The sequence below is a fragment of the Chlorella variabilis genome, assembly GCF_000147415.1.
Source record: "Chlorella variabilis unplaced genomic scaffold CHLNCscaffold_33, whole genome shotgun sequence".
NCBI lineage: Eukaryota > Viridiplantae > Chlorophyta > Trebouxiophyceae > Chlorellales > Chlorellaceae > Chlorella > Chlorella variabilis.
In genome coordinates, this window is record NW_005435055.1 from 138,537 (window position 1) to 153,633 (window position 15,097).

A 15,097-nucleotide genomic window follows, 5' to 3' on the forward strand; every position below is an offset into this window, starting at 1 on the left:
CTGGAGGGGGGGGGCGGGGGGCGCAAGCCGGGCGCTGCGGCCGCAGCTGGGCAGCAGCTACCCCCTCTTCCCGCTCCCCTCACCTCCTGGTCGGCCTCTGGTGGTGCTGGATGACTATGGCTGTACCTGCAGGGCGCGCGGTGGTTGTCAGGGCGCGGTGAGGGTGCAGGCGTGGGGGTGAGAGTAGACACTACAGGGAGGGGGCTCGTTTGCCACTGCCGGGCCACCCAAAATGCCCGAATTACCTGCTAACACTTGTTGCGCATCGCCCAGGCGCCTTCCGTTCGCTTGCAGCACCGCCACCGCCACGAGCAGCAGGGCCAGGCGGCTGCTGGCCCAGGTGCAGCAGCGAGGCATTGCGAGGGGTGCTGGAGGTGGGCTGCAATCCCGCAGAAAGCCGAAGGAAGGATTGCCCCTGGCAAGGGCTTCTGCCGGAAGACTTTGTCGGACGTGGGCTCCGGATGAGCCAGCTCATGAGGGGTCAGATGGTGCTGGATTGTGGCCACACATGTCGCGCCAATGCACCACCTCTGCTTCGCACTAACCGCTCCAATAGCATGCTGGGATGTCTCTGAAGGGAATTCACGCCGCCCCAGATTGGCTGCCATCCACGAGGCGCGGCGGCGGCCGCTCAGTGGGCACATCAAGTCCGCCACCCTCTCGCCCCCCCGGCATACTGGCACAGTGGGCACAGAACCACAGTGCAGGTGGCACATGCAGGGAGGATGCCAGAGGGTACAATTGGTCAACCACGGGAAAAAACATGACCAAAGCGTGTGGCACCGACGGCTGCGACGCTGTGCCATGAGCATGTGTGCCGGCCTTGACGCAATCAGCACCTGTGCGGCGGCGAGAAGACAGAGCGAGCTAGCAGCTCCCGATGCCGCACTGGCCGTCCGACCGCCGCTACTTGCCGGGCTCGCACCACACCTGCCGCGCCGGCACGCTGACCAGGAAGGCGGGCAGGCCGGTGCACAGCTGGAAGCGCCGCGCGTCGGGCGGCGGCCGCGCCGCCTCCACCGCAGGCGCCCCACTGGCGTCCAGCGGTGGCAGGATGGCGGCGCACAGGGTGTTGCCGTACACGCAGCCGCCGTCCAGCCCCGTGGCGCACCGCTCCAGCTGCACCAGGCTGCAGGGCAGGGTGGTGGTGGTCCGGGGTGGGAGACAGGCCCGGGGCACAGGACGAGTCAGGGGCAGCCGAGGCCAAGCAAGATGGCAGGGAAGGGTGGAAGGTCCAGGGCCAGGGCGGCAGCCCAGCCGCCCATCCTGGCCAGAGCGTCCTGGGTGTTGAGCAGCCGCGTGGATCCTTGCAGCGACGGATGTAAAGCAGGAGGCAGGCAGGGCTTGCTCACCGGCGGGCGTCGTGGCCAAAGAAGACGTGGGGAGGGCCCTCCCAGGCCGAGGCCCAGGCCAGGCCACCAGGCACCTTGTCCGCCGCCGCAATCCAGTGTTGCTGCGCCGCCGGCGCCTCCCGCGGCGCCTGCGGCTGCTGCTGCGGCGGGGGCCACTGCGGGCGGCGCAGCGCCTGCTGCTGCTGCTGGGTTGAGGCGGCGGCCGGCACGCCGCTGGCCGCGGCCGCGGCCTGCACGCTGTCGGGAGCGCCGCCGCCGTTGCTGCTGCTGCTGCTGCGCCCCTGCCGCTGCTCCTCCTCGCTCATCCCCAGCTGAGCGTAAGCCAGCAGTGCAGCATGCCAGCTGGTCTGCCCAGCCGGCGCCCCGCTGCTGCTCCTGCTGGGGCCGCCGCTGCTGGCCCCCGTTCTGCTTGGCGCCGCGCTGCCGCTGCTGCCGCCGTCTCCACCGCCCGTGCCGCCGCTGCTAGCGTCGTCGCTGGTGGCCAGGCTGCCAGCCGCAGCCGCCTGGCAGACGCCCCGCGGGCTGCCGCCGCCCTCCTCGCCTTTGCCTGCCACCCCGCGATCCACCTCCCCCGCCTCCTCCTCCCCCTCCGCCTCCACCTCCTCTCCGCTGCTCAGGGCCAGGCTGCCCAAGGCGCCGCCGTCTGGGCCCGGCGCCTCCGCCGCCGCTCCGCTGGCTGGCTTCACGTTGCGCATGTGCAGCAGGTCCATCATGCGCTGCTCGCCCACAGGTATGTTGGGCACAAGGCCGGCATGCACCACCAAGGCGTCATACGCGGGCAGGCGCAGCGTGAAGGGCAGCTGCTCCAGCACCGTCGCCAGGCTGGCATCCAGGTCGCGGGCCCAGGCGTACCGCTGCCGCACCGCCGGGCCGTCGCCGGAGCTGCGGCAGCGCGGGGCCGCGGCGGCGGCGGGCCGGGTGAGCGGGGTTGGCCCCCTCTTGTGTGTGCAGCCCGGCCTGCCTGCCTTGCGCTGCTGAGGCTGGGCAGCGGCGGGGCTGGCCGCAGCCAGCGGGGACGCTTGCAGCAGCACCAGACCCCCCCAGCCCAAAGGGGGGGGGGTATGCAGCCCAGGGGCATGCAGCCCAGGGGCAGCCAGCAGGTGCACCTGAGGCGTGTGTAGGCGGCCAGGGAGGAGTCGTCATGGTTGCCCCGCACAGCAAACACCAGCGGCCCGCCGTCACGCACAAACCGCAGCACCTGCGGGCGCAGGGAGAACAGCAGGCACGTGTGTGTGGCGGCGGCGGTGGGTATGAGGGTAGCCGGTGGGCGGCTGGAGGTGGAGAGGCCGTGGCTGGCCGGTCAAGAGGCCGGATCGCTGGCACAGGGCAGCCTGCGCGCCCGCAACAGCGATGCAGCCCGCCAGAGCGGCCAGGCCCCACCCCGCCCCAACCCTGGGCCAGCAATGTCCCGCCCCGTACCGCCGTACCTCTGCCGAGCGAGGCCCCTTGTTGACGAGGTCCCCCACCAGCACCAGCACGTCCTCGCCGGGGGCGTAGCTGCACTTATCCAGCAGATCTAGCAGCTCCTCGTAGCACCCTGCAGCAGCACAGCAGGCAGGCACAGCGTGCAGAGGAGGGGAGGCGCGGGGGTGAGGCGAGGGAGGAGAGGAACGCGCCCAGCACGCAGGGCCACAAGGCTGGAAGAGGGAGGCGTGTGCTGCGCCCTGGGCAGCTCCCCCACCGTGGATGTCGCCCACCACCAGCACGCGGCGGCCCAGCGTGGCTGCCTCGGGAAGGTAGGCGTGCAGCTGCAGGGGCAGCGGGTTGCCTGCGCCGGCAGCGAGGCGGGCGGCGAGGCGTGGGCGGCGGCGGGCGGCGGCGGGAGGCGTGCCCCAGTGCGGCGAAAGGCGGCGGCGGCCCACGGTGATCATGCAGCCTCCTGCCGCACGAGCTGGCACGCTGGGGCTGCGTTAGAGCCTGGGCGCCGCTCACCCATGGGCGTCAGTGCCGCCGCGGGGGGCCTGAAGCAGCGCCTCGCTATCAAGTATAATGCGAGCAGCATGCTGCCATTTTGGGTGCAGCCTGCACCACCAAAGCCTCTGCGAAGGGGATGCGAGGCCAAGCGGCGGAGCACAGGCGCAGCTGCAGGCGCCAGCTTTAGCCGGGAGGCGATCATGGCATCGTCATCAGCGCGATTGCTGGCGGCAGCCAGCTGCAAGCAATGTTTTGACTGCCGTGGGCGTGGTGGCCACCCCAGCGCGGCCAGCAGCGGCGCCCGACTGCCGTCTGAAGTCAGTAGTAGACAGGTGAGTGGGTTACATGGGGTGGAAACAAGAATGGAGCCATCAAAAAAGTCGGAGGGGGTGGTACAAATCACAATCGGCAGTAGAGGTGGGTTTGTCGCGGAGGCGGGTCTGCTAGCCTAGCAGGTCCCCCCGGCTCCTGCGTTGCCTGCATGCTCATGCATTGCCCTGCAGGGGGTAGCACAACGGATGGCGAGCATCAGCAGCCGCATGCCTGCCGTGTGTGGCTGGCTGGGCGGCATGGCATGCATGGCAGACCCCTGCGCCTCCGGCCAGCGCCACGCCACCCACCGCTTTCAGCCACGCGTCCCGCTCCTGCTGCAGCTTGCTGGGCGGCGTGGGCTTGAGCGCCTGCTCCAGTCCCGCCGCCTCCTTGGCGGCCGCTGCGGCCTTTGCAGCCCGCGCCTTGGCCAAGAGCTCCTTGGCTTTCAGAGCCTTCTCCGCGGCAGCGGCGGCAGTGCGCTCCAGCTGCAGCTGCGACTTGCGGCCCACGCCGGCATCCGCCGCCCCCGCAGCCCCCGCCGCCTTGGCCGCCACCTGCTCCTGCTCCAGCTTGCTGAGCCGCTTGGTGCCAAAGGACTACAGGGTGCAAGGAATCACACACACACACACGCAAAAACATACTCTCAGGGCCGGCGCTAGGTGCTGCGCTGGGGACCGGCCTGGGTGCCGATCAAAAGGCAAACCACGGCAGCACCTGCACAGCAGCAGCAGCAGCGCAAGCCGTCCAGCCACCCCGCCCAGCTGCCACGCACCTCCTCCAGGGTGGGCCCCTCGTAGGCCTGGCTGGTGCGGCGGGAGGTGGCATCTGCCTCCACGCTCACCGCCGCCGCCGCCGCCGCGGAGGCCTCCTTCATCAGCTCCAGCCGGTTCCTGTGCACCACCAGGCTGTCCTCAAGGCTGAGCTCCGCCTGCGCCGAGGTGGGGCGGGAGCCGCTGGCGCTGACGCGGGGCGCCGCCGCCGCCAGCGCCGCGTCCCGCTCCCGCTCCAGCCGGCTCTTATGCACCAGAAGGTCGTCCCCAAAGGTGCCCTCTGCCGACGCGGGCCGCGAGGTGCGAGTGGTCCGCGGCGCCGCCGCCGCAACAGCCGCGTCTCGCTCCTTCTCCAGCACGCTCTTGTGCACCACCAGGCTGTCCTCAAGGCTGAGCTCCGCCTGCGCTGAGGTGGGGCGGGAGCCGCGGGCCGACACGCGGGGCGCTGCTGCCGCTAGGGCGGCGTCACGGGCCAACTCCAGCTGGCTCTTGTGCACCACCAGTGTGTCCTCCAGGCTGGCCTCTGCATGCGCCGAGGTGGGGCGAGATCCCGTCGCGCTGATGCGCGGCGCCGCCGCCGCCAGCGCCGCGTCCCGAGCCAGCTCCAGCCGGCTCTTGCGCACCAGCAGCCCTTCTTCCAGCCCCGGCCCGCTGACCACCGGGGACGGGATCGTGGACTTGGCGCTGACGCGGGGCGCCGCCGCCGCCAGCGCCGCGTCGCGCTCCCGCTCCAGCCGGCTCTTGCGCATCTGCAGGTCGCCCAGGCTGAGGCCGCGGAAGGCGCCCGCCGCGGTGACGTAGCCCGCGTCGCCGCCCTGGCTGGCCGCCGCCGCCTCGGCTGCCGCCGCCTCCGCCTCCGCCTCCGCCAGCGCAGCCTCCAGCTCCTCCAAGCTCATGCCGGCAAACGGATCCTCCTCCTCCTCCTCAGCCTCAGCCTCCTCATACACCTCCTCCTCAGCCTCCGCCGCCCCCTCTGGCGAAGCCGCATCCACAAACCCATCCTCCGCCTGCTGCTGCTCGGCGGCCGCCACAGCGGCCACAGGCGTGGCGCCGCCGCGTGCGTCGTCCACCAGCCCCGCCGCCTTCTTGGCCTCCCACTCCTCCTGCTCCGCCTCCAGGCGGCTCTTGGAGGGGAGGATTACCGCGTCCAGCGACTCGCCGCCCCACGCCTCCGCCTGCTGCTCAATCAGCACTGCGGGCGGCAGGGCAGCAGCCGGCGGCAGGGTGGTCTGGATGCATCCAGAGCAATGTTGAGGAACAGGCTGGTGGCAGGGAAGCTGCATGCTGCACACACGACAACCAGCCTGCTGCACATACACTCCACCACCAACTGCTGGCAGAGCGCTGGATGCGCGGCAGAACATGACTCGTTCAGCCTGCAGCCTGCGCCCAGGCTGCGGGGCCACGCACCCTGGGAGGAGGCGGGCGGCATGGGGGAGCGGTCGGGCGAGCGCGCCGCCGCCGCGTCGCGCAGCCGCTGCTGCTTCTCCTTGTGCTTAGCCAGCATCTCAGACAGCGCCTCGGGGGTGGGGCCTGGCGAGGCGCCCAGCCGCGCCTCGTCCTGCAGCAGTACAGCAGCAGTGCAGCGGCAGAGAGGCAGCAGGCATGAGGTACCGCAGACATCGCCCATGCCGACGATGCTGGCTCTTTGCTGCTGTCTCAGCAATACAGCAGCGGTGAGGCAACACCACGGTTGCTGGTGCCAAGCACAGTTTGTTCCGGTATCCCATCAGGCAACGGCGCAGGGCGCCAAGGAAAGGAGCGCGCCTGGCTGCTGCTGCCCTTCTTGGGCGACTTGGCGGGCGAGGCGGAGCCGGAGCGGTGGCTGGTGGCGCCGCGATCCGGGGCGCTTTGCTCGTTGCGCCTGCGGCAGGGGCAGGGGAGCAGAGGGGCCAGCGGACTGCTCAGCACGCGTGCTGGGCTGGGCAGTCTGACGCTGCGGCTTGGCAGGCATCCAGGCAAGGTGCGGCAGCAAGCCTGGCCTTGGCACAAGTGTGCCTCATTCACGCGCAAGCTCTTCCCATGCCCTGACGATGACTCGGCCGCACCTGAAATCCTGGAAGCCGCCGAGCTCCCGCTCCAGCCTCGTAGGCGTGGGCTTGGGGTCGAAAGGGATGCCACCCCAGGCCTCTGCCTGCAGGCGTGAGACAGGGCGCAGGGCACACACAGCGTCAGGCTCGGCAGGGCAGGGCAGGGCAGGGCAGGCGCTACTGCGCTAGGGGCGCCTGGCAGCAGCGGCGGCGGCTGCACGGCCAGGCGCCAGCAGTGGCAGCAGGAGTGGTGGCAGCCGCAGCATGCCACAGCCCGGCAGCGGCGCCACCCACCTCGAGCTCTTTGATCTTGCGCTGCACCGGGCTCACGCTCTTGCTGCGCGGATAGAAGCCTTCCGGAGCCTCGCCCGCCGTTTCGCCGTCGGCGCTGACCGCCAGGCGCTCGAAAAGCTCCGGGGAGGGCTCCTGGGACTGCGGGGCAGGCGTGCCGCACGAGCAGGGAGGCACCGAGGATGGGAGACAGCCAGCAAGAAGCACCCGACACCTTCTTGTGGCCCGAACATCCATCCTCGAGCTGAACAACAGCAGACGGAGCGGCAGACCAGCAGCGGCCAACCTTGGCCACGCACCGGCAGGAAGTTGGCTTTGCTGGGGGAGGTGGTGGAGCACGGCGGCTCCTCCAGGCCCGCCGAAGCGGTGGAGCTGGCGGCGCCGCTGTCTGCCCCGCCCTCGGCGTCGGCCGCCTCTGGGATGGACAGGCGGCTGAGCTGGCGCGACACCGTGTTCACCACGTCCTCCTCGTCCTCCTCTGCCTCTTCAGCCAGCGCAGCCACGTCCACCAGTGGCTCCTCGGGCGAGGCTGGCAGGGCTTGCGCGGTTCCCGCCGCCTCGGCAGCAGCGCCGCCGCCGGGAGCTGCGGGCTCGCCGGGCGACTGATCGGGCGACATGTACTCCTCCTCCGCCTCTACAGCCGCCCTGTCGGGGCTGGCGTCCATTCCTGGCGTGCCGCGGGGGGCCTGCAGCAGGGAGGCTACGCGTATCAGGCCAACTGCAGGTGCACTCCTGCGAGTCGGGTCTGCTGCCTGTCGCAATGCCTCCTGCGGCTGCTGCAGCTGCGCACCTGCTGCAGTTGGCCCGAGTTGTTGCGTGGGGTCTTCTCCACCGCTGCACGGCAGTGAAGTCCAAATTTCTGGCGATCAGCGCCAGGGGCTCGCAAGCGCCACGAAAGAAGGCGTCCCGCCAAGATGTACCGCCTCCGCTGCCATCTCCTCATCCCGGGCCGCCCTGTCGGAATTGACGCTTGTGGTCGCATTATCTGGGCCCTGGCATCGTTCCGCAGCACGAATAAATAGCGCATTCCGCCCCAATGCGCAGTTCCGTGGCGGCCTGCACCACAGCTCAGCCCGGGAGGGCGTGTCTGCAGCGCGGAGGGGCCAGACCACGGCCGCGACTGCCGGCAGCGCCGGCAGCGTCCGGCCAGCTGCAGCCAGCAAGGCAGCGGCGGCGGCAGCGGGCGGCGGCGGCACCAGTGGTGGCGGCGGCTGCCGTCGAGGCCCCCGCGAGCAGCAAGGCCCCCATCGACATAGAGTACGATGCCGTCATCATCGGCAGCGGCATGGGGGGGCTGTCTACGGCGGCGCAGATGGCGGCCAAGGGCGCAAAGGTGGTGGTGCTGGAGAAGTGAGTCGGCCGCGACGGAAGAGATGGCTTGCCGCCGCTCTTTGCTCTACGGCGCCGCGGTTGTGGCCGACGCGTGGGCCTCTGCGCCCGCCTGCCTGCCAGCCCCCCCACCGCCACCTCCTTTCCGCCTGTACCTGTACTTGTACCGCCCTGCGCAGGTACATCATCCCCGGCGGCTCCGCCGCCCACTTTGACCGCCAGGGCTTCACCTTTGACGTCGGCTCCTCAATGATGTTTGGGTTCGGGGACAAGGTGCGGCAGCCGGCTGGATGGGACAGCAGTATCTACGCTGGGCAGGGAGAACAATTAATCGTTTGATACATCGATGGGGATGGGGCGGGTGGGGTGCAGTTGGGAGCCGATGCATCGCCGCGCTGGTCTGGAGGCGGAGCTGCCACCGCATCCTGTCTCGCACGCAGCCAGTGCCCGGCCGAAGCCCATGATTGCACATCCATGCCCTTCCCGGTCCCTGCAGGGCACCACCAACCTGATGACGCGCGCGCTGGCGGCGGTTGGCAAGCGGCTGGAGACGGTGCCGGACCCCACACAAATCCACTACCACCTGCCGCCGGGGCCCCGACACCCGCAGGGCTGGCAGGTGGGGCGACCGGCTGCCGCCGCCGCCGGGCCAGCCCAGCGTGGCGGGTCCTGGCGCGAGGCGACTCCCCCACCCCTCCCAATGCCAGGCTGCTGGCCTCCTCTGCCCAAGTTCCAAGCTCGGCCAGCTTGCGTGGCCAGCTTGCCATCCGGCACGCCAACGTGCCACGCACCCTTGCCCTGGGCAGGTCAAGGTGTGGCGGGAATATGAGCGGTTCATCGAGGAGCTGACTTCCAAGTTTCCAGAGGAGCGGGATGGCATCCGGCAGCTGTACGATGAGTTCTGGAAGGTGGGCGGAAGCTGCCAGGCAGGGGTGCCGTGGCAGGGGTGAGGTGTGCGGCATGCCGTAAGGAGCAGGTGTGCCGTGCCGCAAGGAGCAGGCCGCAGGGCAGAGCAGTGCAGGGGCAGACGGCACGCGGCGCGGCGTGCACGCTGCCCTCCTCCCTGCCAATCAGGCAGCCCGGGCATGCGCCCCTCCCCTCCCCACTCCTCTCCCATCCTGAGCCCTGCCTCCACTCCCACTCGCCCGGCTTCCCACCCCGCGCTGCACATCGCTCCCCGCGCCCCATCCCGCACCCCCTTTCCTTTCCTCCTGCCCTTTCCTCCCCGCTCCCCAGGTCTTCAACGCCCTCAACACCCTGGAGCTTAAGTCCCTGGAGGAACCGCGGTACCTGCTGGAGCAGTTTGGGCGCCACCCGCTGGCCTGCCTCACCCTGGCCTCCTTTGTGGCCACCAACACGGGGGACGTGGCGCGGCGCTGCATCCGGGTGGGCGCCGCTGGGGCTGGGGAGCGCGCAGGAGTGGGAGCGAGGGGGTGTGGGACCGGGCTGGGTGGGGGGTGGGCTGCCGGGAGTGGGCTGGCGGGGTGCTGGTGGGGAGCAGGGAGGGCAGCGAGGTGGCGGGAGGGCAGCGGGCACTTTGCATGACGCGCGCCAGCAGCCTCGCAAGCCACCCAGCCCCCTCCCCATTACCTGCCTTGCCCAGCCCGTCCCTTCCCCCCCGCACCTTTTCAACCAGTGCCCCGCCAACCAAGCTCACGCGTTTCCTGTCTGTCTTTCTTTCCTCCTTCCTTCCTTCCTCCCCCCCCTCTCAGGACCCCGAGCTGCTGCGGTTTGTGGACCTCGAGTGCTTCCTTTGGAGCACCGTCAGCGCCGACCTCACGCCCCTCATCAACGCGGGCATGGTCTTCTGCGACCGACACTTTGGGGGCATCAACTACCCGGTGGGTTGGTGGGCGGGCGGGGAGGTGTGTGTGTGTGTGTGTGTAGGCGTGGTTGGTGGCGGGAAGGGGAGCGGAGTGGAGCAACTGTCCCTGGAAAGAGGAGCTTAAGCCGCCGCGTGCTGGGGGAGGTTACTCCGGCAGCGCCGTCGCTGCGGGGGGGGCGAGTGTTGGCTGCTCGCCTAGGGCGCGCGCCTCCAGCCGCCGCTGTGGCTGCAGCATGGTCAGAATAAATAAACCTAGTCTGTGTTCTTTGGCCGGTGCGCAGGTGGGGGGCGTGGGCAGGATCCCCGAGGCCATGGCCGACGGCATCCGGGAGCTGGGGAGCTACGTGGAGTACAAGGCCAACGTCAAGGTGGGTTTGGCGGTACCGCTGGTACTGCTGCGGTACCATAGGGTGGTACTGGCACTGTTGCACTCCAAGGGGTGCCCGGCACAGGGCCCCAGCCCGCACAGCGCAAACCTACGCGCTTTCCAAATTCCTCGCTGTGCTGGCCTGCCTCTGCACACCCACGCCGCGCTTGCTTGGCCGCAGGAGATTGTGCTGGAGGGCAGCGGCGAGGACGCGCGGGCGGTGGGCGTGCGGCTAGCAGACGGCAGGGTCTTCAGGTGGGCGGCAGGTGCCATGCAGCAGTTCTCAGACGTTGCTGGGCTACACACACAGCTCCCCCACCTAGTGGTGAAACTCGCTACATGTCAGTTGTGCCGGCAGCAGCCATACCTGCCGCACCTGCTGCCCCCGCTGCCGGGTGGCATGCGCCCTCACAGCCCCTGCCTGGCGCTGTGCCTGGCTGCCTGGAGCGGCACCACTCTCAAGCTGCCCCTGCCCGCCTGCCTGCCTGCCTCTGCCTGTGGTTGTGTGCAGGGGCAAGACGGTGGTGAGCAATGCCACGCGGTGGGACACCTTTGAGGGGATGATCGGGGAGGAGAAGCTGCCAGAGTCGGGTGAGCAGATGCTGTGCTGCCGAGGCGGGAGGGAGGGGGTGCGGGCTGGCCTTGCTCAAAGGCAGCGGAGTGTGCTGCTTGGGGGCGTGCTTGGAGGGAAGGAGGCTCTCCCTCGGCCTGGGGAGATGTGTGCAGCTCTGCAGCGCCGTCCTCATCTGTCAGCCCAGCCCCACGCACGTCTTGCAGCCTCCACACCTCTGCACTGCGTGTGCTTGTCCGCCTGCCTGCCTGCCCGGCACCTGCAGAGAAGCTGTTCCGCACGCGGTACAAGAAGGCCCCCTCCTTCCTCTCCATCCACATCGGCCTCAAGGCAGATGTGCTGCCGCCCGGCTCGGGTGGGCTGAAACAAAACCTGCTTGGCAGCTGTTGGCAGCTGTGGGCAGCAACACTGGCGGGAGGCCCATTGGCTGGAGGAAAGCCAGCGTTCCGACACCGCACCGCCAGCCTTGCCCGCCTGCCCTGCCCGCCTGGCTGCAGAGTGCCACCAGATCATTGTTGAGGACTGGGAGAAGATGGAGGTGCGTGCGGTACAGCAGCGCAGCGGTACAGCTGCGGGGCGACTGCCGCATGTCGGCCGCTGCAAGCTCCAGCGGCCTGGCTGCCACTGGCATGCCTGCCTGGCCCTTCACCCTACACCTGCCTGCCTGACGCCGCCGCCCCTGCTTTCCTCCCCGGTGCAGGACCCCTATGGCACCCTGTTTGTCTCCATCCCATCCCTGCTGGACCCCTCGCTGTGCCCCGAGGGCACCCACACCTTCCATTCCTTCACGTGAGGCCAGGGGCTGGGCGTGTGGCATGGGGCGAGGCGGCGGTGGTTTGGGCGGGGGTCGCCCCGATGTGGCAATCGTTGAGGGCTGGGGGCGGGTCCGCTCCTGTGCTGCTGTCAACTGCTGCTCCACAAGCGCATGGCTCCACAACCGCACGCAGCCGTCCCGCTGGCTCACCCACCTGGCTTGCCCGCGGCACTGCCCACCCGCCCACCCACCCTCCTGACCCCAGCGGTGTCTCGCCTGCCAAGCGCCCCTCTGCCCTCCTCCTCACTGCTCCCCTCCTCCTGCAGCCCCGACTGGATTGACAATTGGAGCGGGCTGGAGCGGGCGGACTACGAGAGGAAGAAGGAGGAGGTGCGTTCTGCCCGGCCAGACGCTATTGCCGCACTTCGCCCGTGCCTCCCAGCCTGCTGTGGCTTTCGCATGTATCCCACCGAGCGTTTGCGCTTGCGCCCTGTCTGCCCAAGCCAAGCACCTCCGTGCCCTCGCCGCTGTGCGCCCTGACCCCTGCCTGCGCCTGCGCCTGCGCCCCACAGGTGGCAGATGCCATCGTGGCCCGCCTGGAGAGGGTTTTCCCGGGGCTCACAGCGGGCACGCTGTTCAGGTGGGCGGCGCGGCGCCGGTTTGGTGGCGGTGTGGGACTGGGGCCAGGGGGCGCTGCCGGGCCCGCCGGCCGGCTGGCAGGGCTGGTGCACCTGCTGCCCAGCCTGCCTCGTCGGCGCTCTTAGCAGCTCACCGCCCCAGCCCGCCCAGCGCGCTCCGCCATCCCTCGCCACCACCGCCACCAAACACCCACACCCTGCGCCGTGTACAGCCACCCAGGGCCACACTTGCCAGCAGCCACCTGCACCTGCCTGAACCAATCCCTGTCTTCAAGACGCAACCCCTGTGCCGCAGGGAGGTGGGCACCCCGCGCACGCACCGCCGCTTCCTCAACCGCGCCGACGGCAGCTACGGCCCCATCCCGTCGCGCCGCCCGCTGGGCATGCTGTCCATGCCCTTCAACCGCACCGCGGTACGGGGGCTGTACTGCGTGGGCGACTCCACCTTCCCGGGCCAGGGCGTGAACGCAGGTGGGGGAGGTGGCGGCTGCTGCGGGGCAGTTGAGGCTGGCTGCACCAGGCAGCTATGCCCGCAGTCCTGCCGAGGGCTGGTTCCAGCAGCAGGAGGGGTAGGGTGCTCGGGTAGAGCGAGAGGCTGGGGTCTGCAGCAGGCAGCAGGCGCAGCGTGTGGCCTGCCGTCCTGGGCCCGGTGAGCGGCTGCAGCACGTCACACTCATCCACACCCCATATGATGAGGCAGGTGCATCACCTGCCCCACTCACCTGCCCGAATACCCTCACTGCCCACCCGCTTGCCCTCCCGTTGCCCCCCCTGCAGTCGTGTTCTCCGGCTTTGGCTGCGCGCACCGCGTGCTGTGCGACCTGGGCAGGCAGCCCACGCTGCCGGGGATCGACGAGGGGTACAACGCGCTGCTGGCGGCGGTGCGCGACCGCGCCTGAGGCGCCCACCGTGAATGCTGCCCTTTTTCACACCGTGCACGTGACCCCTGCCGTGCCGTGCCAATTGGCTGCCATCCGGGCTGGCAGGCGAGCTGGAGGGCTGGGGCTGGTACCAGCGGTGCACGGCATGCCCTGCTGGGGCGGCAGCAGTGAGCCAAATTGTATACGAGATTCATTCGTTTTGCACTAAATTTCTGATTGTGTGCGCACATCAGTGTCATTCCACCGCCCCATTTTCCCGTCACCCAACCACCGCCATCCACCCCCAAGGACGGACATTCGCCAGCCGTGCCAGTACTCTGTAACATCAGCTGGCAGAAGGCTGCGCTAGATGTCAGCCCACGGTAGCAGGCGCCACTTGCCTGTTGGCGGAGGTTATAAGGGATTGATCTGAGAATGACTTACAGAGGATATCTTGCTTGATACAATAGTACTGGAAACGATGCATTGAATGGGAAACAGATAGGGTGCAGGGGGCATGCTGCAAACAGGGGCGCAGAACCGCCGTCAACGTTTGCAGTCGCCGTCGAGGAGCCATTGTCAGTGACTGATCATTTTGGCTGCGCCGATCGGTGCGGGCCAGCCACGGGAAGGGGGAGGTAGTTAATTTAAAGACTACTGGCCCAGCTGCTGGCCCAGGTCCTGACTGGCCCTGCGCCAAGGTGGCGCCCGGGCGCCGTCCGGCCTGTGCATGGAACCGCCCTTCCGCAGCATCGCCATATCGCTTTGAATCACAATCAGACGTGTTTGAAGGCCAGCAGGGCTACCAGCGTGCAGCCATCTCGTGGTGCTTGTCCTGTCCTCAGCCCAGTTCTCAGCCCATTGGTTGCTCTCACATGATCCACAACCAATGCAGGACGTGCCATGAATTCTGAAGGTGGTAGAGCACCATTTGCCGCCAGTGCAAAATTGCCGCCAGTGCCGCACTCCACTGCCGCCCAGGGCAAGCCCTGGGCAGCGGCCGATCAGGCAGCCCCCAGCTCCAGAACGCAGCAGGCTGAGTCGTCAAAATATAGGTTCGGTACTCGTAACCCAATGTCCACATGGCCAACCAGTGTGGCCGCAGCAGCCTTCATCGACGGTCAACGCCGGTGCAGACGGTCAATGTCGGCCACGGGGCCGGAGCAGTAGAAGAGTCGGGCATCACGTGGGCGGGGCATGCGCATGCCAAAGAAGTCATGCAGGTGCTGACTGCACCATCTACACAAAGCTCCAGTACTGATTCGGCTGCGACGCTCTTCTCTCCCGCTGGCGTCCAGCCGGCAACCGGAGGGAGGCGCCCCAGCGCTCATGCCGCTGCCAGCAGCGCCTTGAATTCCTCATACGTCACGGTGCCTGCGGCAGCGGCGATTTGGCGCGCAAGCACTGGTGGGTGGGTGGGCAGGGAGGCGCAGTGCAGGCCGTGCAAGCCGGCCTCGACATGGTGTGAGAGCAGGTAGCGGCAGGCGGGGCTGTTGCATGCCAGGAGCGCGGCGCACCATCTGCATCCCTGTCCATCTCCTCCAGCAGACACCCCAGGTCCACCTGCACCAGCATCCCCAGCAACAGTTCTCCAGCTTCAGCAGGCCAGTCATCAGCAGCCGCCCAGGCCTAGGCACAGCAGCAGTAAATAATCCAGCACAGCAACAGCAGCTCGGCTGCAGAGCGGCAAGCAGTGTTGGCGCCCCACAGGACAAGCCAGGCCGAGATCATCGCCACACACACACCACCACCACCACCACCGCCTCACGCACACACATCAAGCCCACCTGCAGCTCGAACTCGGCCAGCGTGCGCTGCAGCCGCTGGATGTCCACCTCGCCGCTCTTGTCGGGCTGCGGCGCCGGCGAGGGGGAAGGGGCAGATGTGGGGTGGTGCAGAGGGGCACAGCATGGGGGATGGGAAAGGGTGCGGCCCTTCGTACTGGGGCTCCCAGTCCTGGGGAGAGCTGCAACTTGCAGGCCGCCCTTGCAGGAGCGGGGCCTGAGGCCTGCCTGGCCCGCCCTGCTTGACAAGGGCGTGGAAGGGCAGCCGCCCCCCCCCCCCCCCGGGGCGCGGGCCCGCCC

General features: G+C 69.0%; 4 protein-coding genes across 4 annotated transcripts in view; 1 reads left to right on the top strand and 3 right to left on the bottom strand.

The window, feature by feature from the left end:
* Window positions 1-906: 906 nt before the first annotated feature.
* On the bottom strand, window positions 907-3,354 carry CHLNCDRAFT_141323 (hypothetical protein; the record flags this gene model as incomplete). The annotated part of the gene is made up of 6 exons (XM_005843219.1): window positions 907-1,129; window positions 1,353-2,234; window positions 2,459-2,550; window positions 2,780-2,889; window positions 3,034-3,120; window positions 3,285-3,354. The coding sequence occupies 6 exons, from the start codon at window positions 3,352-3,354 to the stop codon at window positions 907-909; spliced, it is 1,464 nt and encodes a 487-aa protein (XP_005843281.1).
* A 397-nt stretch (window positions 3,355-3,751) lies between these two features.
* CHLNCDRAFT_141324 (hypothetical protein) lies at window positions 3,752-7,334 on the bottom strand (the record flags this gene model as incomplete). Its single annotated transcript, XM_005843220.1, has 8 exons — window positions 3,752-3,763; window positions 3,887-4,174; window positions 4,351-5,540; window positions 5,759-5,909; window positions 6,059-6,212; window positions 6,397-6,482; window positions 6,673-6,810; window positions 6,969-7,334. 8 exons carry the CDS (start codon window positions 7,332-7,334, stop codon window positions 3,752-3,754), a joined length of 2,385 nt encoding a protein of 794 aa, XP_005843282.1.
* A 314-nt stretch (window positions 7,335-7,648) lies between these two features.
* Window positions 7,649-13,052, top strand: CHLNCDRAFT_37547 (hypothetical protein; the record flags this gene model as incomplete). The annotated part of the gene is made up of 16 exons (XM_005843168.1): window positions 7,649-8,019; window positions 8,178-8,271; window positions 8,495-8,617; window positions 8,805-8,906; window positions 9,235-9,384; window positions 9,711-9,839; window positions 10,105-10,191; window positions 10,372-10,445; window positions 10,702-10,781; window positions 11,027-11,116; window positions 11,259-11,299; window positions 11,462-11,550; window positions 11,842-11,905; window positions 12,088-12,155; window positions 12,449-12,624; window positions 12,931-13,052. The coding sequence occupies exons 1-16, from the start codon at window positions 7,706-7,708 to the stop codon at window positions 13,050-13,052; spliced, it is 1,803 nt and encodes a 600-aa protein (XP_005843230.1). The 5' UTR covers window positions 7,649-7,705.
* A 1,288-nt stretch (window positions 13,053-14,340) lies between these two features.
* The window catches only part of CHLNCDRAFT_141326 (hypothetical protein), a gene marked incomplete at both ends in the record, with an annotated part of 1,315 nt that continues 558 nt past the window's right edge, over window positions 14,341-15,097 (bottom strand). The window contains 3 exons of the mRNA XM_005843221.1: window positions 14,341-14,387; window positions 14,531-14,642; window positions 14,801-14,866. Coding sequence (XP_005843283.1) covers window positions 14,341-14,387; window positions 14,531-14,642; window positions 14,801-14,866 — 225 coding nt within the window. The remainder of the gene's footprint in view (window positions 14,388-14,530; window positions 14,643-14,800; window positions 14,867-15,097) is intronic.